Consider the following 24,044-nt stretch of genomic DNA (forward strand, 5'->3'; position numbering starts at 1 on the left):
CACATGAAATTATTTTTTAATAAACTGTTAGCAGAGAGAGTACTCCAATGACTTCTGTTTTGGTATATTCTATAGAAAACTTACATTAAAAAAAATACATTTAATCCGAGGATCAGATAATGTTCATGTTCTATGTTCAATTGTCAGTTCTGAGCTGTACGAAAAAACCTATCCTATTTAGGTCTCGCCTAGGCAGATCTTGCACTGTCTCTTCGAGACATGCTGTATTCAGATTATGGTGTGAAGCTCCACCCACTTTCCGCCAGTCTTTTTAATTGGCTCCGGTCACTGTCCTTTGTAAATAATGGCTTTTCATTGGTCAATAGGCTTAGTAGTCTTTCCTTAGTACCGTTTCTTCTGGTCACCCCCCCTATGAGGACAACCTCCTGTTACAGGTGTTTTTCCCGATCTTAGAAGTACAGCCTCCTAGTACTATTTTCCTACATGGCTTTCTCCTGCCTGCTGTTGCAGGTACAACAGGCTCTCCCACAACTTTTTTTTGTTCCCTTTCTCTTGCAGCGCAGCATGCTGTGCTTGGCCTTTAACAATAGCAAAAGGAACAACTGATGGAGAGAATGCTGCACAATGCAAACATCCACTCCCAGTCACAAAGATCTTATTCCATCGTTCTTTTGCTCATCACGCTACCCCAGTTTGGACCCAGTCATACACAAATTAGTCTTGACCTTGTTCCTCATGGGAACTGTCCAGCCGGGACTGCCAAGCCAGGTCCTCTCTGCACCAGAAACAAGCAACCTGGGACCAGTTTCAGTGCATCACCCATCATCTGCCAGGCTAGCTTGAATCCAGTGACATAGTGAGCACGGATCCCACGTCTGGGCACACTCTTCTCACTTAGGACGACAAAAAAAAAAAAAAAATGGATTTAGGCTCAAATCTCTGTCCCGGGGTGAATGTTGGACAATGTTCAACATTCAGTCCATCAATTGTTCTTTTTGCACTGGAGTTTAGCAATGGCAGTTGCACGACTTTAGTTTGTTGCGCGTGGTTCGCACAACTATTTTTACAACATTGTATTATTTTTTCCAGCGCAGTAGTAGCAATGGTTGCAGCACGCGATTTTTTTGTTTTTAGTGTGCCGCTCGCACCTTTTGATTTATAAAACATTCTTGTTGGGCAGCGTGGCACACTTTCGCGCATAGTGGCCTACCTCCTTTCTTTTCCAAGTGCCCGCCTCCCCCACTTGCACCTCTGCTCGATTCAAGGATGAAGCGCGTGCTGGGCACACTGACCATCATGCCCGTGGTGTGGTCATAATGCTCTGCAGAGGCAGCTGACACCCAGCCATGCTATGGTGTCACGGGCACAGTCCACAGAACCTACTTTGCCTCGACTGAGCACACGCCTCGGTGCTGTCATGTGTTTTATTGCCTTCAGCACTGGATAAAACAGTTATATACGATGCTTTTACATGGCTTTCTTCGGTTCTGTGTGAGCAATACTGCTCGCCTAACCTCAATGGCCTTACGAGTTCCGTACTTTGACATTCTGCAATTAAAGCACAAAGACAGGCAGAAAGGGGATGCAGGAAGCTGCTAACGTGAAGCGCCATCAGCTCATGAAGGCTATGTGGGTTCACAAGCTGTCTGAGTGAAGACCACCATCCGGGCGCAGTGTGAGTGTCACACAGCCTGGCAGTGCCACCGAGACCAGGCACCGGCAGCCTAGAGAGAATCAGCAGGCCTCGGTACATCCTGCTTACCATGACCGGCCCGAGATGCAGATCCTCGTTCACCCACAGCCCGAGGATTGAGTGCAGGAAAGTATATGTTACATGGTAATCCTCAGCACCCACTCGTGAGGTCCAAATAACGTGCCCACAGGGGGAGGGGGGGGGGGGGGGGGTTAGCGCTATTGCCAGCATGTGCACTTACACTTCAGTAGGAACGCCGCAAATCTTTTTCCAAGCCAAATACAGGGATAACTAGTCAAAAAAATGTACAACAGTGCCACTGAATTTGTATCACTTTCACTGTTCATCCCAATAGTTTCCCCTGCACCCCTTTCTCCCACCCTCAGACCAATACGCTCCTTCTCACTCACAGGACTCTGACCTGCGTGTCTTTTCTTCCCTTCCCTCACCACCCACTCTCAGCTTTCCAACCCATTTCCTAGTTTTTAATGTAAAAAGAAAAAAACTGCTGTATTGTATTGCAACATTTACATAGTGCTTACTACCACAATGCGGGGCGCTGAGGCGCTTGCCTAAATAGGTAGCATGCTGCACAGTGTAGGGTTGGAATTCCTGGTTTGATTTTTGTCTGCAGCACGTTTGAAATCTCACACACACACACACGTTTACACACAAACATACATATCTACAAGGGCATATACTGCATCTGCAATAGATCTGGCTTCAATTGACAAATGCATCTAAACTTTTACATGCACAATAGCAGTTATGCTGTAGCACATTAAATGCTAAAAAGTTGTCTTTGCCAGTGCTTTTTTTTTTCACCTCCATCTCTGGATTCTCGCCAATGGTTACTATGGAAACCAAGGACTCCTGCACAATATCTTGTTTTTTTCTGGAATTTCCGGACATTCAAAAATATACTACCCCATTCCCATAGCTCACACCGTACACACATCCCTCATACACCTCTATGCGCTCGCCACGTTTATACTATAAAAAGCACTGAAGTGAAGTTTTATAATAAACTATTTATTTCATATTCATTGTTTATTTCACTATACAGCCTTATTAACCATTAGTGGTTTCACTGATCTATCGAGGTAAACAGGGCACGTATAAAAGTAATAGAGTGAGAGTGTAGCGCACTCTTTAAACACATTTGCTTCTTGGCGTGGGAGTCCTAGCCACGAATGATGATGGCGTTTGCAATCTGTAGGCTAAAAGCTATAACATTGCGGGCTCCTAAACACGGATAAACTTGAACAATATTCATCTTCGGGATCACCATTCTCATCCCCATTACCAGTGCAGCCCCACTTAAAGAGCAACTCAGCACTCTATCCATTCCAATTCAATCCACATAATTCCACTCCTCACTATATACATCTAGTCCACTAAAAAAACAGGTAAAACACACTGCCAATTACAATACCAATAGTTCCAACTCTCTCAAATGCGAGACCTATTGCATTGCAAATGCTTGTTCACCTATGATGTCAGCAGCATTTCCTCTAATAGAAATCAACAACGGAAAATAGAATTCAATTCATCTACGCAGTTTGCTTCCATGTTGGTCGTTTGCAGGGCCTGCTGTGCGCCTGGCTTTATAGTTCATAAGGTGGATTAACAGATAAAGCTGCTTAATCATCCAGAGAGGGATCACCGTAAACATTGCCAATGAGAGGGCTGCCGTCTGCTCCTGGCGAGGCGATATGAACATTTCAGTCACCCCCGATTTCAACAAGTCAGGCCTGATCCCTTATTTCCAAATGCTCGTGAAATTGCAGCACCATGTACTTTAAACTGATTCAGGAGGGCCTGCTGTTATTTTATTTCACACAACTAAGCTAGCAATTAGTCCTCAAGAATGGAAAGGAAATGAAGCCCTAGGCTACCTGCTTGTGCACCTCCGGCTATGGTTCGCCGGGGACCGTGAAACAACTGATGGTGTGCCACTGCCAGGTATCCAGCGGGCCTGGGCAATCTCGGTGGGGTCCTCGCGGAAACGTCAACCCGTCAGTACGTCACGCGGCGGCCCGCCGGGAGACGAGGGAAATGACGTCAGGTGCTTGGCTGGGGCAGCCAAGTAACAGTATGGAGGAGTGGCCTTGATTAGGGGATTTAGAGGGGCCCTAGCAGCACCACTGCCCATCAACTAACGATGTATACCGAAAATGAAAGTCACGGGCATGCTAAAATAAAAAGCACTGATAGTGTCGACGTGGGTCGCCGTCACACAAGAGAAAAAAAAAGTCAGATCTACACAACTACACAAAGCGAACCCCAACACTGCCAGAGCAAAGGCCTTGAAACGCCGTTTAAAGCCCAGCTTCCATTCAACAACTAAAATCGTAGGAACTGCTTGGAGGCAGGAGCCACCGCTCTCCACTGCCCCACTCAAACATGGCTAAAGACATTAGTGACACTACAAAGAATACAAAATGGAGCAAGCGGTTTCACCCCTGAACGATTGGTTCGGCATTTGGTTCACAAAATAAAATAGACCACCACGCAATATATTTCGGGACCAGCAGCCAGAGATCAACTTACATGGCGACTTGCATCCAGGAGGCCAGCTCGGCGTCTGTATTCAACATTTGAATCATTATCCGACTTCCCTTCCGAGACATGTTCCACAGTGAATTAAAAAGTCCGCAGTCGGCTCGAGGAGCTGATCGCGGTTAGTTCGCAGCATTCAGTTCACCTCTCCAGCTCAGAGAATTAAGCACTTCCATGCAACTGCCACAATCCTCAGCTATGCAAGAGTCGCCTCTGAAGAATGCATCTGTGCCCTAAAATAAACTGGCCGACGAAAACGTACCCACATGCACCACCTACCTCCCAGCCTTCCTTGTAAAGCAACATGGGATACGTTACGTACTTGTAAAACTCAAGCTTCTGTATGAATACATACACACTTGGTAAACTAGAAAAAGTACTTACTAAGCCGTAGATCAAAGTAGGCTCATTGTTATTAGTGCACTCCACGTGACGCTCCTGGGAAGAGATCAACTTTTTAATGCAAGTCATTGCTCCGTTGCCTTCTTGGTCATTTTATTTCATCAAAAATGTACATCTGTATGGCTACTAACATGGTCACTGTATTCTATACATACATCCGCAGTCACTGCATTACTTAAAACAATTCAACTACAGACATGGACCATCAAGCCTAGCAGCAACTATGCACAGCTCAGCACCCCGAGTAAGTGGGTTGGGCGTGCGTAACGTAAACTCGATGTGCACTTGATGGCCCAGTGAAAAACGTGTTCCCCTTAAAGTGACGCCCTTTTGTAGTCCTTTTGAAAAATACAGCACGTCACATCGGATTTTATATTGCTTCTGCAGTTCGTGATGGTAATTTATCTGGACATTTACACTGCTGCAAGATGCATTTACACAAAGTGCATGCTGGCAGTCGTATTTTCCAAAAGGACTGTGATAGGGCGTATCCTACCTGCATTTAAATGGAGTAGTTACTTCACTCTGGTAACCTGCTGCGCCTGTGAACAAGGCTCGTGCATGGAGCAGTAACGCGATAGTGAAGGGAATTCAATGTAAGTGCAGCATGCCACTCATCGGCTTAATAAAACGCTGTGGAACCAGGCTTTGACACCTTCTGTTCGTTTGGAGAGAGATAGAATTTTCTTTTTAATAGCTCTTCAGTTGTGTTAACCGTAAACTATCAAACTGCGCTGCATACTCCTCTTCATGCCTCAGAACTATTACTCTGCACCAATATCCAGAACTAGTTGAGGGCTTTAACAAGACCATATAATTTTCTCCAAAGCACCTCCTCAATACACGGAATATTCTGCTAGCGTTGGTGAACTTCAAAGAATGCAGTCTGCAAATGTGAATTCTGAAGCAAAAGAATGGATGCACTTCTGCTTCTGACTGCTGCAAATGTCACTCACTTCCTTTCAGGTCCCACAGGATCTTCGCAAAAAAAAAAAAAATGTAACTTTAATACATTTATAAAGAATCTAAACATTGAATTGCTGAGAAAACCAGAAAGAAATTACTTACTTTACGAATTGTGGATTAGTTTGGTTCCTTGCCATTTATTCTCTTTTTGCACACATACACACGGGCTGCATCTTTTGAGACAACCTACACCAAAGTCTCCCCGATTGCCGGATTTAATATTTCATAATCCGTTTTGTTAAAAACAAACAATGTTGATACTTGGCACATATGATTTTTTGTGACTATGTACGTTTGCAAAAATCACAAATCGGCTGAATTATTTTACTATGTGAAAGTACTACACATTGAAGAAAAAAAAAAAATTAAGGAATTGGGTTATCCTCCTGTTCCTGCAAAAGAGTAAACAATCTGGGTATCCTGGTAGACACCAAACTTACTTACAAAGAACAAGCTAATAAAATAATTTCTACATCCTTCCTCATGCTGCACAATTAGGAAAACAACCATATTTCTTCCGCCTAGTATACTGAATACAGTGGTCCTCTGCCTTGTAATCCCCAAGACTGACTATTGTAATGGTCTTTGTCAACCTACCCAAGGTCCAACTGAAAAAACTGCACATTCTACAAAACACAGGAGCAAGATTGCGTATTGAAATCATGAGGTTCTAGTCGGCTTCACAGGCTTTGGTAAGACTGCATTGGATCCCTGTTCAAAGGACTCTTCAAAGCGCTTTGCATGACCTATAAAGCGCTTCAGGGACCAGGTCCAACCTTCTGAATAGAAAAACGTAGAAAGTATGTACCGAATAGGACCCTCGGGTTCAGCTCAGCGATTCATTTGGTGGTGCCTTCCTACAAGCTCTCCTAGGGCAGGTAGGAGCTTTCTGGTCTGTACAACAAAAACTGGACAGCTTCCTCTGGTGTTTCTGAAAGCTTTTAAAAACCTGACTTTTCACTAAAATCTAACTTTTCTCTATGTTCCTTCACCTTTTAGTGCCTAGACACCTCCGGGTATTTGTTCGCGCACAATAAAACTCAAATCGAATCATTTAATAAGTCCTTAAACTTTTTGGGACAAGAGTTATTTTCATTTTCAAGTGTCCTTTTGCATCCTAAAGCAAAAATCAGACAGACTTGGTATATGTGTGGTTCTGGATGCTTTGCTTGCCCTTCACCTCAACACTCCTTAAGGTAAAATCGGCCCTCCGACCACCGTCGCTCCTCAAACTATGCTAGGTTCAAGCACTCAACTCTCGCATTTTTTGAGAAGTAGAGCCGTACCCTTCCAAAAAGCATAATTTGTTTTATTGGTAAAAGCAAAACAGCTTATGAGAAGCACCAGCCAACAGCTACCAACTAGAGAATCTTTATGGTCAAATCCACTGAACTGTTCAGATGACACTCTAGGCTTTTAGAGTTAAGACAGCTAGAGGATGTCATCCAATTAAAGCCAAACAATTCCCATATTCCAATAAACAGTCCCCTTTGGTACTACCTTGGGTTTGGCAACAGAACTCCCAAGAGTGCTGCAGCGGATGGGGCTGGACATATTCAATAATGATATCCTCTGCCTAGGTTTTCATCCAAATGACCAGGAATGGTAGCATCTTACCCTCTATGACCATCGGCCGACAGACAGCTACTGAAATAATCTTGCATTGCAAGGAAGACCAATTTCTCCCTCCAAATGCAGCAATTTCTTATGGCACAGTAGTAATTTATAAAATTATCATGCTTGCATTTAAGGAGCCAATAATGTATTTGCTGGAATTCTACTGGCTACCAAATATTTGTAATCACATCTATTTCCTCCCAACACTTTCCTTTTTTAGACTATGACTTGCTTATGAAATAAAGTTTGATATCACTATTGAGACTAGTGTTGTACAATTTGAGAAGATTACACCAGCCTTAGGCAGTAGTCTGGTTTAAATTGGATGTCATAAAAGGGTCTCCCTATCACCTTGCAGCAGCACTAAAGAGCGAATTAGAGTGCACATAAGAAATCGGCATATTTACAAGAAATGAACATTTATAAAACATTGTGTAAAAAAAAAAAACTATATCAGTATACTATGCTTTTGTTATTCGGTCCACAGAAAACTTGTCTAGAGACATATTTAGGGTGGGAAAGCATTTTTTTAGCCTCCTAATACAAACTTAGATGAGGCCCCTTACTTAGGCCTATGTGAACGGTCATATCTTTTTGAAGAAAGAAAAATACAATACAATACATCAAAGGAGGGCAGATGACAGGGTTGCAAATATCTGTAGTGATGATTAAATGTCTGTTCGGGAAAGCAGTAAGCACTGCCTGAAGCATTTTCAGACCATCTGTATAAAGTTGAACACTAATGAGACTGAAATTGTGATCTTGGGGAACCACGCGACTCCAGTTAGGACAAAAATCTCGGGTTCATCACACAACAGTAAACTCAACATGACCGCCCAAGTCAATGCTATCACTGTTGCATGCTTCTATACCGTGAAGATGCGAAGGAATATTTTCAAATGGTGCCCAATCAAAAAACAGTCAAGGACACAACTGTCATAAGCAAGCTGGACTGTGTGAACACTATGCCGGGATCACCAAAAACACACCAGAAGGCTGCAGATCATTCAGAACTCAGCGGCCAGAATCAGAACTCAGCGGCCAGAATCACACTTAACCCCCCAAACCACACACTCATCACACCATACCTGAAGGAGCTCCACTGGCTCCCCCCTTCACAGACTAGCACAATTCAAACTCTCACCCACACTTCTAAGGCACTAAATTAATACTGGCCCAGCATACCTCAATCGCATCTGGTTTTTACAGATTTTCAGACACCTCCACTCGTTCGGACTCTTACTTGCACTGATCCCACGAACATGGAAAACCAGATCTGTCAGTCTAGTTCTACATCGCTCCTAAAGCATGGAATGACCTGCTACTACACGCAAGATCCTCCTCCTCACTTCTTTAATTCCACAATAAGATGAAGACCTCGTTTTTTTAAGTAGTCCCACTAGGCTCTATGTGTGCCTAAATTTACACCTGCTCAGTGCTAGGAAACCCTCCCAAGTGATAGTGCGCTTTACAAATCTGCATAACATATGCTTTTAGGAATTTAAGAATATTGGGATTAAATCTGGATGGTCAAATGATCCATGTCCCACGTTGATATTCAATATCACTAGGGATAGTACAATAAGATTCCTAGTGATATTGAATAGCAATGTGGGACATGGATCAGTCAAGTAGGCCAACTATACAATGCCTTACTAGAACTTGTGACAGTGCCCCAATCTTGGAAGCAAGGTAGATCCCAGTGAAAGAAGCCAATGGCTGAACCAATTGTGTTGAGCAACTATTGACCAGTCTTCCTTTCTAATCTAAAATTGTGAAAAGAGGCATCAATCTTCAACTTTCTGCACAGATTGAGAATAATAATCTGCTAGCTAACTTTCAAGCTGGGTTTACAAAGGACAGACACTCCCCTTCTCATGTGGATGCTACTAGAAAAAAGGAGCAGTGCAACACTCCATTTAAGTGCTGCTTTTGGCAGTGTTTAGCCATGTTCTCTGCTTCAGGCTCAAGTCAATTGTTAATCAAGGTAAAGCCCTGAAGTATATGGTGTCATTTTTAACCAATACGAGTCAAGCAGCGCTACTAAGGCTGTTAAGTGCTAAAGCAAATTCCTTAGTCTGTGGGGTTCAAGGACCATGTCCGAGATCCGCATTTTTTATATTTATCGGGCTCCTTTTATGGAGCTCATCTGCAGCAATAGGGCCATAAGCAGATGTCATGCAATTGTGGTTTCCTTCACTGAAGAAATTCAAGCATAAGCCCAGAACATTTAGGCCTGCATGGTGGCAGTAGCAGTGGATGGCTATACAATTAATGTAATTAAACTTAGACAAAACAGAGCTGCTGCTATTTTGAGTAGCTGCCATGATCTGGTCCCCCTTATGACGGCCTGCAGAACCCTGCAGTGCCAAGACTCCAAAAAATCCCTTGAGAAAGCTTGGAGTTATTGATGTGAATCCCAAAAAAGCTTGACGATTGAAACATGCATTATTTTCCTGGCAACCCTTTCACAGTCAGGGGCATCGACAAAACTGCAAAGTAAAAAGAGGATAAATTACAGAAAACATCTAAGTCAAGCTGCCTGAACCCTAAGGAAGCAACTGAGAAGAGCAATTAGGTTGACACAGCAACCAAGTGCATCCACTATTACATAGGAGCAAGTACACCAATTAAAGAAGAAATACAAAAAAACTAATTTGAGAAGACAAATACAACATAACTTTTGGACATAATTATTACATTACGCAAAGCAATCGCATGCCAGAGCTTTCTGGGACCAAGTAAATTCTCTGTCCAGAACGTCGAAGTCATAAACGCGACTTGTGTCACAGAGCCTGCTTGGGTACAACACCTAATCATCACATTCTCAGTATGAAACAAAAGCGGGATAAACTCCCTTGAAACCATTTTAAAGGTAGAACAAACAGCTTCGGTGACCTTGAATAAGCACAGTAATAGGGTGGATAAGCGCTCCAAAACAACAACAAGAAAGAACACAACACATGATGGGGTAAAACAACAGCCATACCTACCCTACTCCGAAGAGGAGATCTCAAAGGCCATAGTAAAAAGTAGGCTCAATGGGGCCCCGGGCCCGAATGGAGTACCCCAAGCAATTTATCCTCCCAAGAACCCAACTTTTGGGCAACAAAGATGTGCTGTCTGTTTCATCTGGTAGGCTCAACTAGCTGCCTCCCAGAAAGCTGGAGAGGCTCAATAATTAATCCAGTATTTAAAGCAGGAGAGCACACAAACCCCGCCATTTATCGTCTGATTGTGTTAATAGATGCAGAGGCCAAATATTATGCATCCTTGATTTTAGCAAACTTAACAAGCTGGTCCGACGCGAATAAAATAATCCAACAACCAGTCGGGCTTCCGCCAGGGCACAGGTACAATCACAAATGCCCTAGCGTTAGGGCTGATTGCTGATAAAAGCCTACGGGAGCAACAAAAAACTGCATCTATGCTTTGTGGATTTTAATGCAGCATTCAACAGTGTCAGTAGACGCAGTCTGTGGGGCAAACTGAACCAACATGGTCTACCAGAATCAATACTGAAACCAATAATGGATTTATATACCGACACTTGGATGCAGGTAAAAATTGCAGACGGACCGAAACACACCAGGAAGATCTATACTAGTAGGGATTAAAGCAAGGTTGTGTCTTGGCCCCACACTTGTTCAACCTATTTATGGTCGATTTGACACCAAGGTGGTTAACTCCCATCCTCCGCTTCTGGGTATACCAACATTAACACATCTGTCCTACGCGGATGACATCGTTCTAAGCTACACGAGAATTGGCTTGCAAGAGCAATTAAAGAGCTAGCTGACTTCGCCAAAACAAATTTGATGGAAATAAATGATAACTCACAGTCTTCATAATCAAACGATATTCACAATCAACAACACAAGGTTGGAAGTGATGAGCAGTTATAAATATCTTGGGATATATTTGGATCGAAGGTTCTCCTTTCTAAAGCAGAACGAGGCCACACAAAAAAGGGAAACACCTTAATATTCGCGTTCTGTAGTTTATCAAAAACCCTAAAACTCCCGCTGTTCACCCCATTACTAGCAGTCAAAGCTAAACTGCTACCAACTATTGCGTACGGAAGTGTTGTTCAGTACAGAAATAATGCTGTGATACTAGACAGACTACAAACACAAGTGTACAAAAGGGTATTTTCCTTGCCATGTGATTTGACCGGCCCAGGTTCGATTAGAGTTCGGGCTGCAACAACAATTGTGCGGAAGGTACGGGGCGATATAAACTTGGTACAAAATCTGGCTTGAGATCAACAACGCTCTTTGGGACGCTCTACAAGATGACCCTCAGTCTGTCTACGCAAAGTATCTGCAGGCTTCGCTACAAATCACCAGGACAGCTGACCTCTGGCAGCGTAAACTACCTCTGGCCTTGTTTCAGCTTATGAAAAAGGCGGTAAAAAAGCACTCGCTACTAGAAGATAAAGCAACGTTAAGTCGGCGAGCCCACGCATGGATGGGATTACATTCCTACACAAAATTAGAGCCAGCTGCATATTTGGGTCTTCCCTTTTCTCCCTACTTAAAAAACACGTTTTTAGAGTTACGTATGGGGAAGTTGCCATTCAACGCAGACCTGCCCAGCTGGAAGTACCAGGGTCCACAAGCATGCACTCTGTGGGTCACGCACACAGGATTTTATACATCTAATATGCATTTTCCCAGCTTTAGATTCGCAACACTCAACTGTTGGAGACAGTTCAACGAGAGGCATTCGCACCTGCAGATCTGCCATATTAAAATGCCTTGACTCAAAGGATCCGCAACTTATTTGCCACTTAATAAAAAATGTAATCAGTTATAAGAAAGTAATTGCACAATGAATTTGGTCACAGTGCGGCCTAGTGGTCATTGCCAGTTTTTAATAACAATTTTATACTGTAATAAGATCAATTAATTTTAATGAATGGTACAAAAAAGGTGGTGCATCACCAGTTGATGTACATTTTAAACTTTCAAATGGAATGTTTAAAATAATGGACGTAATCGTAAGTTTTAAATGTTTATATGTTCATGTGCTTTTAACGGTACAATGTAACTGAGGTTTTGGAACAATGTTTTTGGTTTTAATTAACTAAAAAATAAATTTCTTTCACGATCATTCTCAAAACCGATTAATGCAATTAAATCTTCTGTTTAATATTTACTCATGCTTTGCAAAGTTCTTCCTTTACTGCCTGAGGAATTATAGTAGACAGTCGTTTGTGAACATTTTCCATCTTGTATTGACTACTGCAATTCCCTGCACTACGGACTTCCACGGAAATCCATTTGTAACACCCAATAAATTAAGAACTTTGCAGCTAGGGTCCTACCGAGCTGGACCCTTCGGAGCCACACACCTTCTCATCTTAAACATCTCCATGGGCTTCCACTCCAGCAGCGTTTTTCCTTTTAAAGTTTTGCGCTTCTGCCATTTTATTTTCGTTCACTCACTAGCACGCTTCTACTCTAGCACTTCTAACTAGTGAACGTCAACCAATCCAGTCCTTTCTATTATCTTTATTCAAAACCCTCCAAAAGACCTAAACACCCTTTTACTAGGAATCGATCTGTCAGCTAAGTTGTATTGCTATTCAATATATGGCTGATTCCGTTCACCTGTACAGCAACAATGCCTGTCCACTCCAGACGTCAATTATTTCTTAACTAAAGTCTTTAACTTTTTATGTTACGGACAATCAAGACCCTCTTCAGTTTTATAAACTGGCAATTGTCATTCAACCAGCTGCTACGTACATTTGCAAAGCAAGCAGTGGATTATCAATAACTTATGGTAGTAATAAGAGTACATTCTATACTCCCTGATCGCGATGGTTTGGGATAATAGGTATAAACATTTTTTTCACAAGCAGGCTTCCTTTGTCAATCAAAGGAGGCTGAAGCCGGCTACACTAACGACTTCTGAAAAGCATAAAAGCAAACGGAGCAAATATTTGTAAGCCATGAGTTTGTCTGCCTTTGTTTCGATTTTATATCTATTTGCCCATTTCAGATTACTTCTTATGCCAAGAACTGTTCAAATAGTCGTTGAAACATAATCATTAACCCTTAAAGAGCATGTCATTAGCTGTCAATTATCCACTTCCACACGTACAACCGTTGCAACAGGCATATGACCAGATTTGAGCTAAGTAGTATCAGATCATATTCGTAAGTGCCAAAAATAACAGAATACATTAGGAACAGATAGCCTGCTGTGTTGCAGCTTCTATCATTTTACCCATCTGTAACAAATCTGCATTTTCTGAATAGTCACCCAAATATTTTGCCTTTTTTCTGGACTCCGATCTGCTGGCTGTAGTTTAGTATAGCTTTAGTTGGTGCAGTTTACCACTGCAAAACGGTAGCTAAGTGTCTGTGCAGTACACATTGGAACTCTTGTGGCATCATGAAAAGCTTAGCAGGAAGTTATGCTGTAAAAAGTTTAGGGAATGCAAATATAACGGTAAATTGCAAAAGATGTTGGATCCAGCAAGTGTATAAAGGCCCAAATGGCCAACGGATAAACTTTTAACTGTGTCCAGATCAAGACCTTGCCGAGCCAAAAGCAAAGCACACACCACCACCGCCGCCAACATTTTTGCCCTGCAACGGGTCCAGCTGGTATGTATTGCACCAAGACACAAGTATGACCCAGAGCCTTGAATACACAGATTTCTACGACGGACACCTGGCTGTGAAAATGACACCAACTACTTTGGGAGGAAGACCAGAGGGTATCAACAACCACTCCATCGCCATGCATGGAGGTGGTGGCGGTGGTTGCATAGGCTTGGGTGTAAGGCCCTGCCCTGCTGCTGCAGCAGGAGCTCCTCATGAAGCAGCTGCCTGACTGGAGGACGGATGCTCCATCCCAGACGTTCTGGTACTAATACACTCCTAGCCAAATGAGGAGCTACCAGAATATCTTGGGTGCTGTGGTTGCTGCACTTTAGAACTCCAGTGTGGCGGGAAGGCATACAGGAGCCCCATTCTAGACTCTCTAGATGGAATACATCTGAGAGGCAGCCTTCTTGAAAACTCTAGTAAACAAACATATGAACATTGCTCATTCTCAGAGGTGCGAAGAGATTGAGCCAGGGTATCTCCAATGTTTGAAGAGGTCTTATGTCACCATTGGGTAGAACTGCCACTCATGATCCTACAGGCACTGCCAGCTGAGTTCATCTGCCCTAGTGTTTAAAGAATCTGCCAGGTGGTACCACTGGGGAAATCCTCTGATGCTTCAGCCAGCTCCAGAGGTATTGAGCCTCTTGGCACAGGACTTAGGATCCCACTCAGCTTGTTGAAGTACCTCATGGCGGTGGAGTTATCCATGCGAACCAGCCATCCCTTAACAGAGGGCAGGAAGGCCTTCAACACCAAGTGGATCACCCGCTATTCCAGCAGACTAATGTGAAGGCAGGACTCCACCAGAGACCAGAGCCCTCTTTTCTCTTGGAGCGAGACCAGCACACATCCATCTGATGTTTCACTATATAGCACTTCGCCTCACGTTCTGAGATGGCCTTAGGGTTCAAATGGGCCAGCCGCCACAAGCCTTGGTGAAGTGTGAAAAACACAAGCCCCAGATGCACATCTCTTGGAGGATCTGTCAATGACACCGGTTCACAATAGTCCGTACAAGGCTTAAATCCTGTCGTTTTGGCTGTGACATTCCTGGCACATTGAAACAGTTTCGGAAGAAAAAAATCTTCCTTCTTATAATTAAAAAAAAAATGAAGTGGAGCACATGATCTGCATCTGAAGGCACAGGGGAAAAGGAACAGATGCTTATATGCGACTACGTTCATCACTTCTGAAGTGGAACAGCATCAACGTGCATTGTACAGCACCACCAACCAGCAAGCATATGTTTACAAATGCAGTCTGGCACTATGGAAATCCACTAGGTGAGGATTTTGCAGTTGGAGGGATCCACTAGGGGAAAAGGTAACATTAGCACCATCTCTTCACTTGGGTATGCCCAGAGGGCTTCTAATCATCACTAGGGCCCTCATAGACAGTCCGGCACCAGCCACAGGAAAGAGGGATGTAAGGTTGAATAGAAGCAGCTTTCCAGCAGCTGAGCACTGAATATAAAACCTTTGACCAGGACACTGACTTGGTGTTGTCCATCTTTGCTCCATCGCAGTCAGCCTGAAATTGCGTCCAGTTACCAATCGAATGCAAACTGTTTTCCCATAGTGTTTAACTTTCAGTTTGCCTTATAACTGGAAAAATGAAAATTTCAGCCTCCCCTTAATTCATTTTTATGATCTTGGTATCTTTTCGCTCATTACATTTTTCTCCATTTTATAAATCGGTGTGGAAATTGTATTATGCTGTGCCTTTTTACTTTAGGTTTGACGTACAGATTGAACTTAGCACACACTTCTCTGAGAGTGCCTGCTGCTTGTGCCCGAACTACAAGGGTTTGAGCAAAGATTGCTCAAAACTAAGTTGCGACCAAAATAGAGAGGGTTTATTCAGTTAAGGGCGATCCCCTCCCAAATATGAACCCCATTTCCGACACCATCTGACTCTAGGTGTCCTCATTTGCAATATGCACCATTTAGGATTCCTCCCAGCACATAAAATTAGCAATGGAAATGTTTCGGTCAGTTTCCAGTTGGGGTTCTAGTCTACGAGCACTGCAGTTGCTTTAATATGTTCAAGTATGTTACAATTACTCAAATCTAAAAAATCAAGATGTGTCTTAACACAGAGGAATAAATGTGCAGAACAAATTCCACAATCACAGGGTGGAGGCAATAGCATTGGAAAATTATCAGGTTAAAGTAAATTAATATCTTGTGTTGTAAAATGAACTCTAAAATGTGAAATATTCTTACAATACAAAAAATAATTTTAGTTTGCAACAAATTAAACAACTTCCGAATGAGATACTAAATAATTGCTACCATAAAAACGAATTTCAAAACACAAGACATTAAAAGTTGATTAGCAAAGGTAGAATATAGCCCACAGATGGGTTAGATCCCAAGATTGTTTTTTAAAGTAAGTTGCATAGCCTGTGAAGGTCTTTACAGTCCCCTTTTAGCAGAGACTGCACGCGCCATACCTAATAAGAGAGTAAGTGAGGGGGTTTCACTTAAAGTTATCTGTGGAGTGGACTGGCTATGGAAGTCGACTGAGAGGCTGCTTCGATTATATGTAATGAGTGGTTCTGCACTGCAATTGCTACTCAAATCACAAGATACCACTACTGTGCACAGACAATGGCTGTACACCTGTGTGTTTTTGTTAAAACCCTTAAAGTTACTTAAAAAAAAAAATGTATTGGTGGAGTGTTTCTGTAAAGTAAGATTGTGTCAAGCTGTCAGGTGTTGGAAAATATATACACTTTAGGAATTAGATAAATTTTCCCTTTGGTGAAACAGTCAGTTAAAAACTAATATTTGAAACAAAAAAAAAAAACACTAATTCAGTCATAATTGACTCAAGTATAACTTGCGCTCTCACTATGCGCAGTTATGTCAATGTCATTTGAGTTGTCATCAATATCATAGAAAGTGTCATGAGTGTTGTAATCTATGAGGTCATAAGCAGTGCATGGTGAGGGCGAAAGTTAGGATTAATTGAAATTCACCAGTTGTAGTTAAATCAAGTGATTTAAAGTTAAAATGTTACGGTTTAACGGACATCTTCACCCAACGTTAAACCTTAACATTTGGTTTTTTTTTTGTGAATTTCTAGGATTTAAGGTAAAGTATGATTATTTTTCTATACCGACCTGTGCAAACCAAGGAGTCTTGCCAGTGGTTCTCGCCCAGGTCGCTCCAATAAGGCCCAGGGGGCTGGGGTATCCCTATCCTGCCCCCTTAGACCTTTTTTTTTTTTTCCTTTTAGAAATGTTCAGGACACCGAGACAGAGTCCCTGATTTCTGTAATGGCAGCTGCAACGTTTTAAGTTGCGGCTACCTAATTGAAGCGCAAGCTCACAAAGACCTCTCGCTCCCGCAAAATTGTTCTAGCAAACAGGGGAAAAATCCTCCGGCGCCATTTGGCTAGCTCCATTTAGTTGCGCGTCGGAGATCATGTACCTAAACATTCAGATATCTATAAATTTTGAACATCAAAACTACTGAACAGATGGATATCAAATCACAAAAAGCAATCTTTGTGAATATGAAGATCTAGTTTTCTTAATTTGGTGCAATTCTGTTAAGCCGTTTTGGCTGTAGAATTGCTCAAAAATATCCTGAGAAATTGCATTGGAAAATTTTGTTTTGGGTCCACCCCTCTTCCCCCAATCCTTGACGGATCACCGTAAAAACTGTTCAGGAAAGAGCGGAGGTGGATGAATTATTTCTTACTTCAAACTTAATGAAAATTTGTCTAATGGTACCCAAATTTATTAGCAAAACAAATCTATTTCCTATGGTAACTAGGTTCTAACTAGAACTACACTGTCGCAACTGCCACTGAGTAATGTTATAGATATCCCCATATGATAAGATCACAGCTTAAGTGAAAATAAAATGAAATTCCCTGAAAAAACAGTAGTATAGTTAGGTGATGAATAAAACGGTTTGAAAGTCCCCCCAAAAACCTGAAATTTGCAAGTTCTTATTTGCTGAGCTTATCACCTGTGCCCCTGCCATGCACTGCTTATGACCTCACTATTACATGATTCATGACATCAATAAAGACACTCAAATCACTTCAGTCATATACACACAAACCAATTTCCCCCCCCCCCTCCCCGGGACTCTGCAGCAAACAGTGGTAGAAGAAGCTTATACTGCAGTGCTTCGTAGAAGGGCTTCACTGGGCCTTGTATTGTCGGAGTACAGCAGTACCCACTGGGTAAAATATTTTTCGTTTTTCCCCTGGTTGGGATAGGTGAATGGTGGAGTCCCTCTGGGTCCCCCTCCTACAAGTGCCACAGGGTTAAGGTGTCCGTACCCTGCCCGCTTATACTACGTTTTTCAACACAGTCAGTCCTGTAATGCTGGATGCAACAGTTCACTGGATTGCGGCCATCCAATCAGATCCCTCAGTAAAATGGGAGTCTTCCTTTAAATGGCCAAAAGGAGTAAAAGTTCCTACGGTCAATATCCGAGGACTTTTTTTTCCCCCCTCCTTTGGTACTGCAGGACCAACAGTCTGGATATACCCATTATTTTTTTTACCCTTTTATGACACCCTGAACTACTCTTTAAATGCATATTTCTCGAAGACTGCTGAATGGGTTTACACCAAACCACAAAAAGCACGCTATGAGCAAAGTTCTAACTTTTTGCCAACTTTTGCATAATTCTGTTCAGCTGCATTTTCTATATCATGGACAGGAGTTTCCTATAGGAAAAATCAACGTTTTTGGGACACCCCTTCGTCTTGGCCCCCGCTTGACGAATTACCCCAAAACGTTGGAGCCAAGGTGGCTGAGCCTTTTTTGGTTTCATGCAGATGTTAAATTGAGCCAGAGTTGTTAGCAAAACGAGAAAAAAAAAAAAAAAGACTCTTCCTATGGAAACTCTGACCTGACAAGAACTACAGTGACGACTGTTATTTTGAATGAATGATATATATAACACACACACACATATACACACACACACACACACACACACACACACACACACACGCGCGCAAAATGTTTAAAAAACAGCAGGGAAATTCACTTACTAATGAGGAACGCTGCCCTTCGTCTTGATTCAAGAAACTCTAGTAGCAGCCACAAAGGATGTACATTTAATTTAAATCACTATCATATCAGAAAAGTAAGAAAAATATCAATTTTCTTTGTGGAGTGTGTTAAAGGACTTGAATCTAAACGTCTACTAACAGGGAACCCAGCAAAATGACCTTATGCATAGTCGTGAAACCTAGCCATGCCGGATTTTCATCCTAACTACTTACTATGCAAATGATTTCCATTTCAAGTTTATTGTACATACATTTCTTAAGTGGATATCCTTGACACCACCGACCTCGAGCTTGAATATACCCTGAATATTTACCCGTACTGTACTCTTGGAAGAAAGTGGGCAATAATTCTAAGAATAAATTACCAGGCAGGAAGACCTACTGCTCAGTTAGAAAGCAAAAATAGAACAAAGTATAGACAGACTGACACGGAGATGGACTTCAAGGAAGTAAGCAAAAGGCCTGGCACATATCCCCCAAAAAAGGGACCTTTTTAAGGTTTCAGGCAGCGAAAGTCACACACTCATGATGAAATCTAACAAAATAGGGCTGTAGTAATAAAGTTACATACACATACCAAAGGCCTTGTAAGAACATGGAGCGCATCAATTAAGAAACATTTAGAAACAACTACTTTCTAGCATAAATTTAATAAGGAGAACACAGGGAATGAATGAATTAGCAAAACGTGTGCAACAAATAAACAAAACAGTATAAATGATGAATGATTTGTTACATCAAATCGTAGTAAAGAATCATGGGTTTGCTCCATGAAACGTCAGGTCAACAGTACCTCCTCACAATGCTTCCAACCGCTCCACAAAATCTTCGAGTGACTCCCCATCACCACCAGGAAGACTGCAGCACATGTCCTCATCACCAGCCGACTAGAACACGACAACGCACTCTATAGAGGCACCACCGCCGAACTCATGCAAAGAGCCCAGAGAATCCAGAATACAGCTGCCAGACTGATAGTCAACCTGCCAAAGAGAATCCACATATCCCAGCACTTGAAAGACCTCCAGAGGCTACCGGTCCAGAGGAGATGCCATTTCAAGCTCTTGACTCACGCCTACAAAGCCCTCCACGACCAAGGACCCACCTGCTTGAACCATCATCTGCAATTCCACCGCCCCCTCTACCACCCGCCCACGGAACCTCCACTCACCTCGCCCAGATCTATCCTGCAAGCTGCTACCACACCACAGGACGTTCCTTCTCTTTTCTCACCACCAAAGCCTGGAACAACCTCTCCCTCCACCCTCGCTGACAGACTTCAGGAAGAGGCACATGACCTGGTTCATCGAACGAGAGCTACAGCAAGCGCCTGGTTAACCTCTCCATATCACTGCACTTTACAAATATTGATTGATTGCTACAAATACAGAAACATTCTGCACAAGTCAAACTGAAATGTATTCATTTGTGTTCCTCGAGCAGGAAGCCAAGTAAACACCACCATGAAATTAATTCCATTTTGCTTATTTTCTGAAATGGAAAGAGAAAAGAAACCTGCACATAGCAAACAAGTTCACGTAATTTACAAAAGCACAAATCTTTTCTGCCTCTGTAAAATTAATGTAAACGCAGGCTGACTAGGCCTAATTAGGTCAACTGAAGCCTGGTTATGCCTAGAAAAACATTTTAATCAAGTATTTTTAAATAATTAAAAACATGGTAACAGACATCGATACTAAAGCATACCGAACAAAGAAAGAAAACTGCTAAAATATAAAGGCTACTTCAGCGAATGTTGGTGCACCATGGAAGCCAACTGCTTTTTTCTTCCCAAAGGTCAAAGCTTACCTTCCTCACTCAATTCCAACTAGCGCCGTAAGTAAACTGGTAAGTTCAGGCTGAGAAGTTTATTTTTTTTGTTATGAGGCTGTTAAATAAACCCTCAATCTAAGTTTGTTAGTTTGGGTTAGACCAAAAATGTCCGGGGAGCAGGGGCAGAAAGTGAAAGAAGAGTTCTGTTTTATTGCACACATCTATGGGCCATTGCAGCACAGAGTACATCTAGCACTATCATGCAACTTATCTACTGAAACTTTGTTAATGCTTCTTTTCGGCAACAGTACGTATTAAAACAAACAAGATCAGATTTCACCCTGGTCAAACACTGGTCAGGTTTCTTGAGTGTTCATAATCCCATCATGGGTCTCCAAATCACAGCGGAAGATACAACAAGTACTGGCATGGCCAATAGATCTCACCTTTGGGACCTTATAAGTGTTTAGCCAGAGATATAGGGAATGTTTTTAAGGTATTGAATGAAAGAGAAAGATGGAAGGGGACTGAAGGGTACAGGGGAGGGCAGGTGAAATAGGAAAGGAAGGGGAGGGAAGAGAAAAGGGAAAAGTAGGGATGAGATGGGTTAAGGAGCGGATGAGGAGGGATGAAGGTGAGCGGATAGAAGAGGTTGGGAAGAAAGGAATGGAGTGAAAACTAATGGGGGAGAGGAGAGTTTGGGAAGAGGGGAAGGGAATAAAAAAAAGAAAGGAAAACGAGTGGAAGAGAAAGGAAAGGGAATGGAAGGTAAAGGGATGGAAAGGGAAGAAATGAACGAAAGGGGATGGAAGAGATGGGAAGAAAAGGGCAAGAGTTGGGGAATAAAGAGCAGAAGAGAGGGCTGGCGAGATAGGGGAGGAAAGGCCAGATGGAATGTGAATGAGGGGTAAAGGAGAGGGCATGTGACATAGGAAAACAAGCATTGGCATAGCCTATAGGTCTCGCCTTTGGGACCTTATAAGTGTTTAGCCATGCAACAGTTGATGATGTTGCACCAAGGATATTGTGCTGCATAACTAAATACCTATAAAGGTCCCAAAAGCGAGACCTATTGGCTATGCCAATGCTTGTTTTTGTATGTTTGCTTTTGCACTGGTCGAAGTTTGTAGGTGGACTTTTTCCAGTCAAGACCGAGCTCAGGTTTGGATCTGTGGAAAACTGTGCAGCCCAGCTTACTAAACTAGAATGTTTTGATTGGTTGAATTTGCATACCAAATTTGAGTGTGTGTAATAAAGGACCAAAATGTGTGTATTTTCAGAACTCGTAATCTGATGTTTGGAGAAAAATTGCTACATTAAAAAAAATCGTTAAAGCTGGCTGATGTGTGCGTCTGTGTGCACGCGTGTGCGTGCGTCTGCGTGCGTGCGCGCGTCTGTGTGCGTGCGCGAGCCTGTGTGCGCGCGCGCGAGCCTGTGTGCGCGCCTGTGTGTGCGTGTGCGCATCTGTGTGTGTGTGTGCATCTGTGTGTGTGCATCTGTGTGTGTGCGCGCGCGCGTCCCTCTGCGCGTCCCTCCGTTAGGCACGGGGAGATTAAGATTATATCTTTGATTGAGTGATTAATCATGCAGATTTTGAGAGACCTATTGCTAATATTATTAACTTTGTGCCAGGGACATTGCAGCCATGGCTGTTTTGTGGGAAACATCCTGAACAAGGACTCCGGAAAAACGAGTTCCGGAATCACAAAAGCGGAACGACTACTTGCCCGAACGACTCAGCCTTAACCACGCATGTGCGTGGTTAAGGCTAAGTCAGTCTAGTGTTCGGGCAGGGAAGAGTTCGGAGGAGCATCGCAGTCACAGAGGAACAGGTAAGAGGGGGTAAATTTGAGTGTGTGTAATAAAGGACCAAAATGTGTGTATTTTCAGAACTCGTAATCTGATGTTTGGAGAAAAATTGCTACATTAAAAAAAATCGTTAAAGCTGGCTGATGTGTGCGTCTGTGTGCACGCGTGTGCGTGCGTGCGTCTGCGTGCGTGCGTCTGCGTGCGTGCGTCTGCGTGCGTGCGCGCGTCTGTGTGCGTGCGCGTGCGCGAGCCTGTGTGCGCGCGCGCGAGCCTGTGTGCGCGCCTGTGTGTGCGTGTGCGCATCTGTGTGTGCGTGTGCGTGTGTGCGTGTGCGCATCTGTGTGTGTGCATCTGTGTGTGTGCATCTGTGTGTGTGCGCGCGCGCGTCCCTCTGCGCGTCCCTCCGTTAGGCACGGGGAGATTAAGATTATATCTTTGATTGAGTGATTAATCATGCAGATTTTGAGAGACCTATTGCTAATATTATTAACTTTGTGCCAGGGACATTGCAGCCATGGCTGTTTTGTGGGAAACATCCTGAACAAGGACTCCGGAAAAACGAGTTCCGGAATCACAAAAGCGGAACGACTACTTGCCCGAACGACTCAGCCTTAACCACGCATGTGCGTGGTTAAGGCTAAGTCAGTCTAGTGTTCGGGCAGGGAAGAGTTCGGAGGAGCATCGCAGTCACAGAGGAACAGGTAAGAGGGGTTAATTTTAATGGGGTGGGGGTTAGGGATTAGTTTATAGGGGTTTGGGTTTAGTATTTAGGGGTGAAGGTGTGAGGGATTAGTATGTATGAAGGATTTGAATTAGTAAATAGGAGATGGGGGTTTACGTGATTAGTAAAAGGGAGATTGGAATTCGTTTTATGGGGGTTGAGTTGGTATTTAGGAGGACGGGGGTTTCATGAATATTTAAAGGAAGATGAGAATTAAATATATGGGGTTGAGTTAGAATTTAGGAGGAGGGGGGTTTCGTGATTAATTAAAGGAAGAGAGGAAATAGATTTAAAGGGGTTGAGTTCGTATTTAGGAGGAGGGGGTTCCATAATTAAAGGGAGAGTGGAATTGGATTTATGGGGTTGCGTTCATATTTAAGGAAGTGTGAGTGATCGAGTTTTTGATTGTGGGTGGGGGGAATTCGTATTTAATAGGTGGGGGAATCGTGGTAATATTTGGAATGCATTTTTTTTTAACACTCAGTCTTTTAACAAGAAAAATCGTGATAAAGGAATGCGTGGTAAAACAAATCGTGGTTTAGACGAGGTTGTGGTTGCGACCTCGTTAAGGAAGTAGTGGTTGGGGAACTCGTTGATGAAACATACAATCCTGTTTTGTATTACCCACATAGAAGGGTTACACATTGACAAAGCACATTGCTGCTGGATACCCTAGCTGGTGCACTGCTGGTTCTCTTGCTTATAATGGCAATTACTGTAATCTTGTCTGTGATCACGACTACAATGTTAATATTATTAGAAGCTCAGTATGATGATTTTCATTGAACATTAGTAACTCATTACATAAAAGGTTGGAGACCATTGGTTTAGAGAAACTGGAAGCATGTGTTCCTGTCCGGTGTGTGCA

The 24,044-nt window shown here is 42.8% G+C and overlaps 1 protein-coding gene across 4 annotated transcripts in view; it reads right to left on the reverse strand.

Annotated features, from left to right (window-relative positions):
* The window catches only part of ENAH (ENAH actin regulator), a 668,777-nt gene that overhangs the window by 520,079 nt on the left and 124,654 nt on the right, over positions 1–24,044 (reverse strand). Inside the window, exon 1 of one of the 4 annotated variants that reach the window (XM_085610391.1) lies at positions 4,208–4,372. The exons of 2 other annotated variants lie outside the window; for them this stretch is intronic. In XM_085610391.1, the coding sequence (XP_085466517.1) occupies positions 4,208–4,287 (80 nt within the window). In that variant the 5' untranslated portion in view covers positions 4,288–4,372. Of the gene's footprint in view, positions 1–4,207; positions 4,373–24,044 lie in introns of those variants that run through there. One more of the 4 variants, XM_085610394.1, reaches the window with a different exon arrangement.

The sequence above is a fragment of the Triturus cristatus genome, chromosome 6, assembly GCF_964204655.1.
Source record: "Triturus cristatus chromosome 6, aTriCri1.1, whole genome shotgun sequence".
Lineage (NCBI taxonomy): Eukaryota > Metazoa > Chordata > Amphibia > Caudata > Salamandridae > Triturus > Triturus cristatus.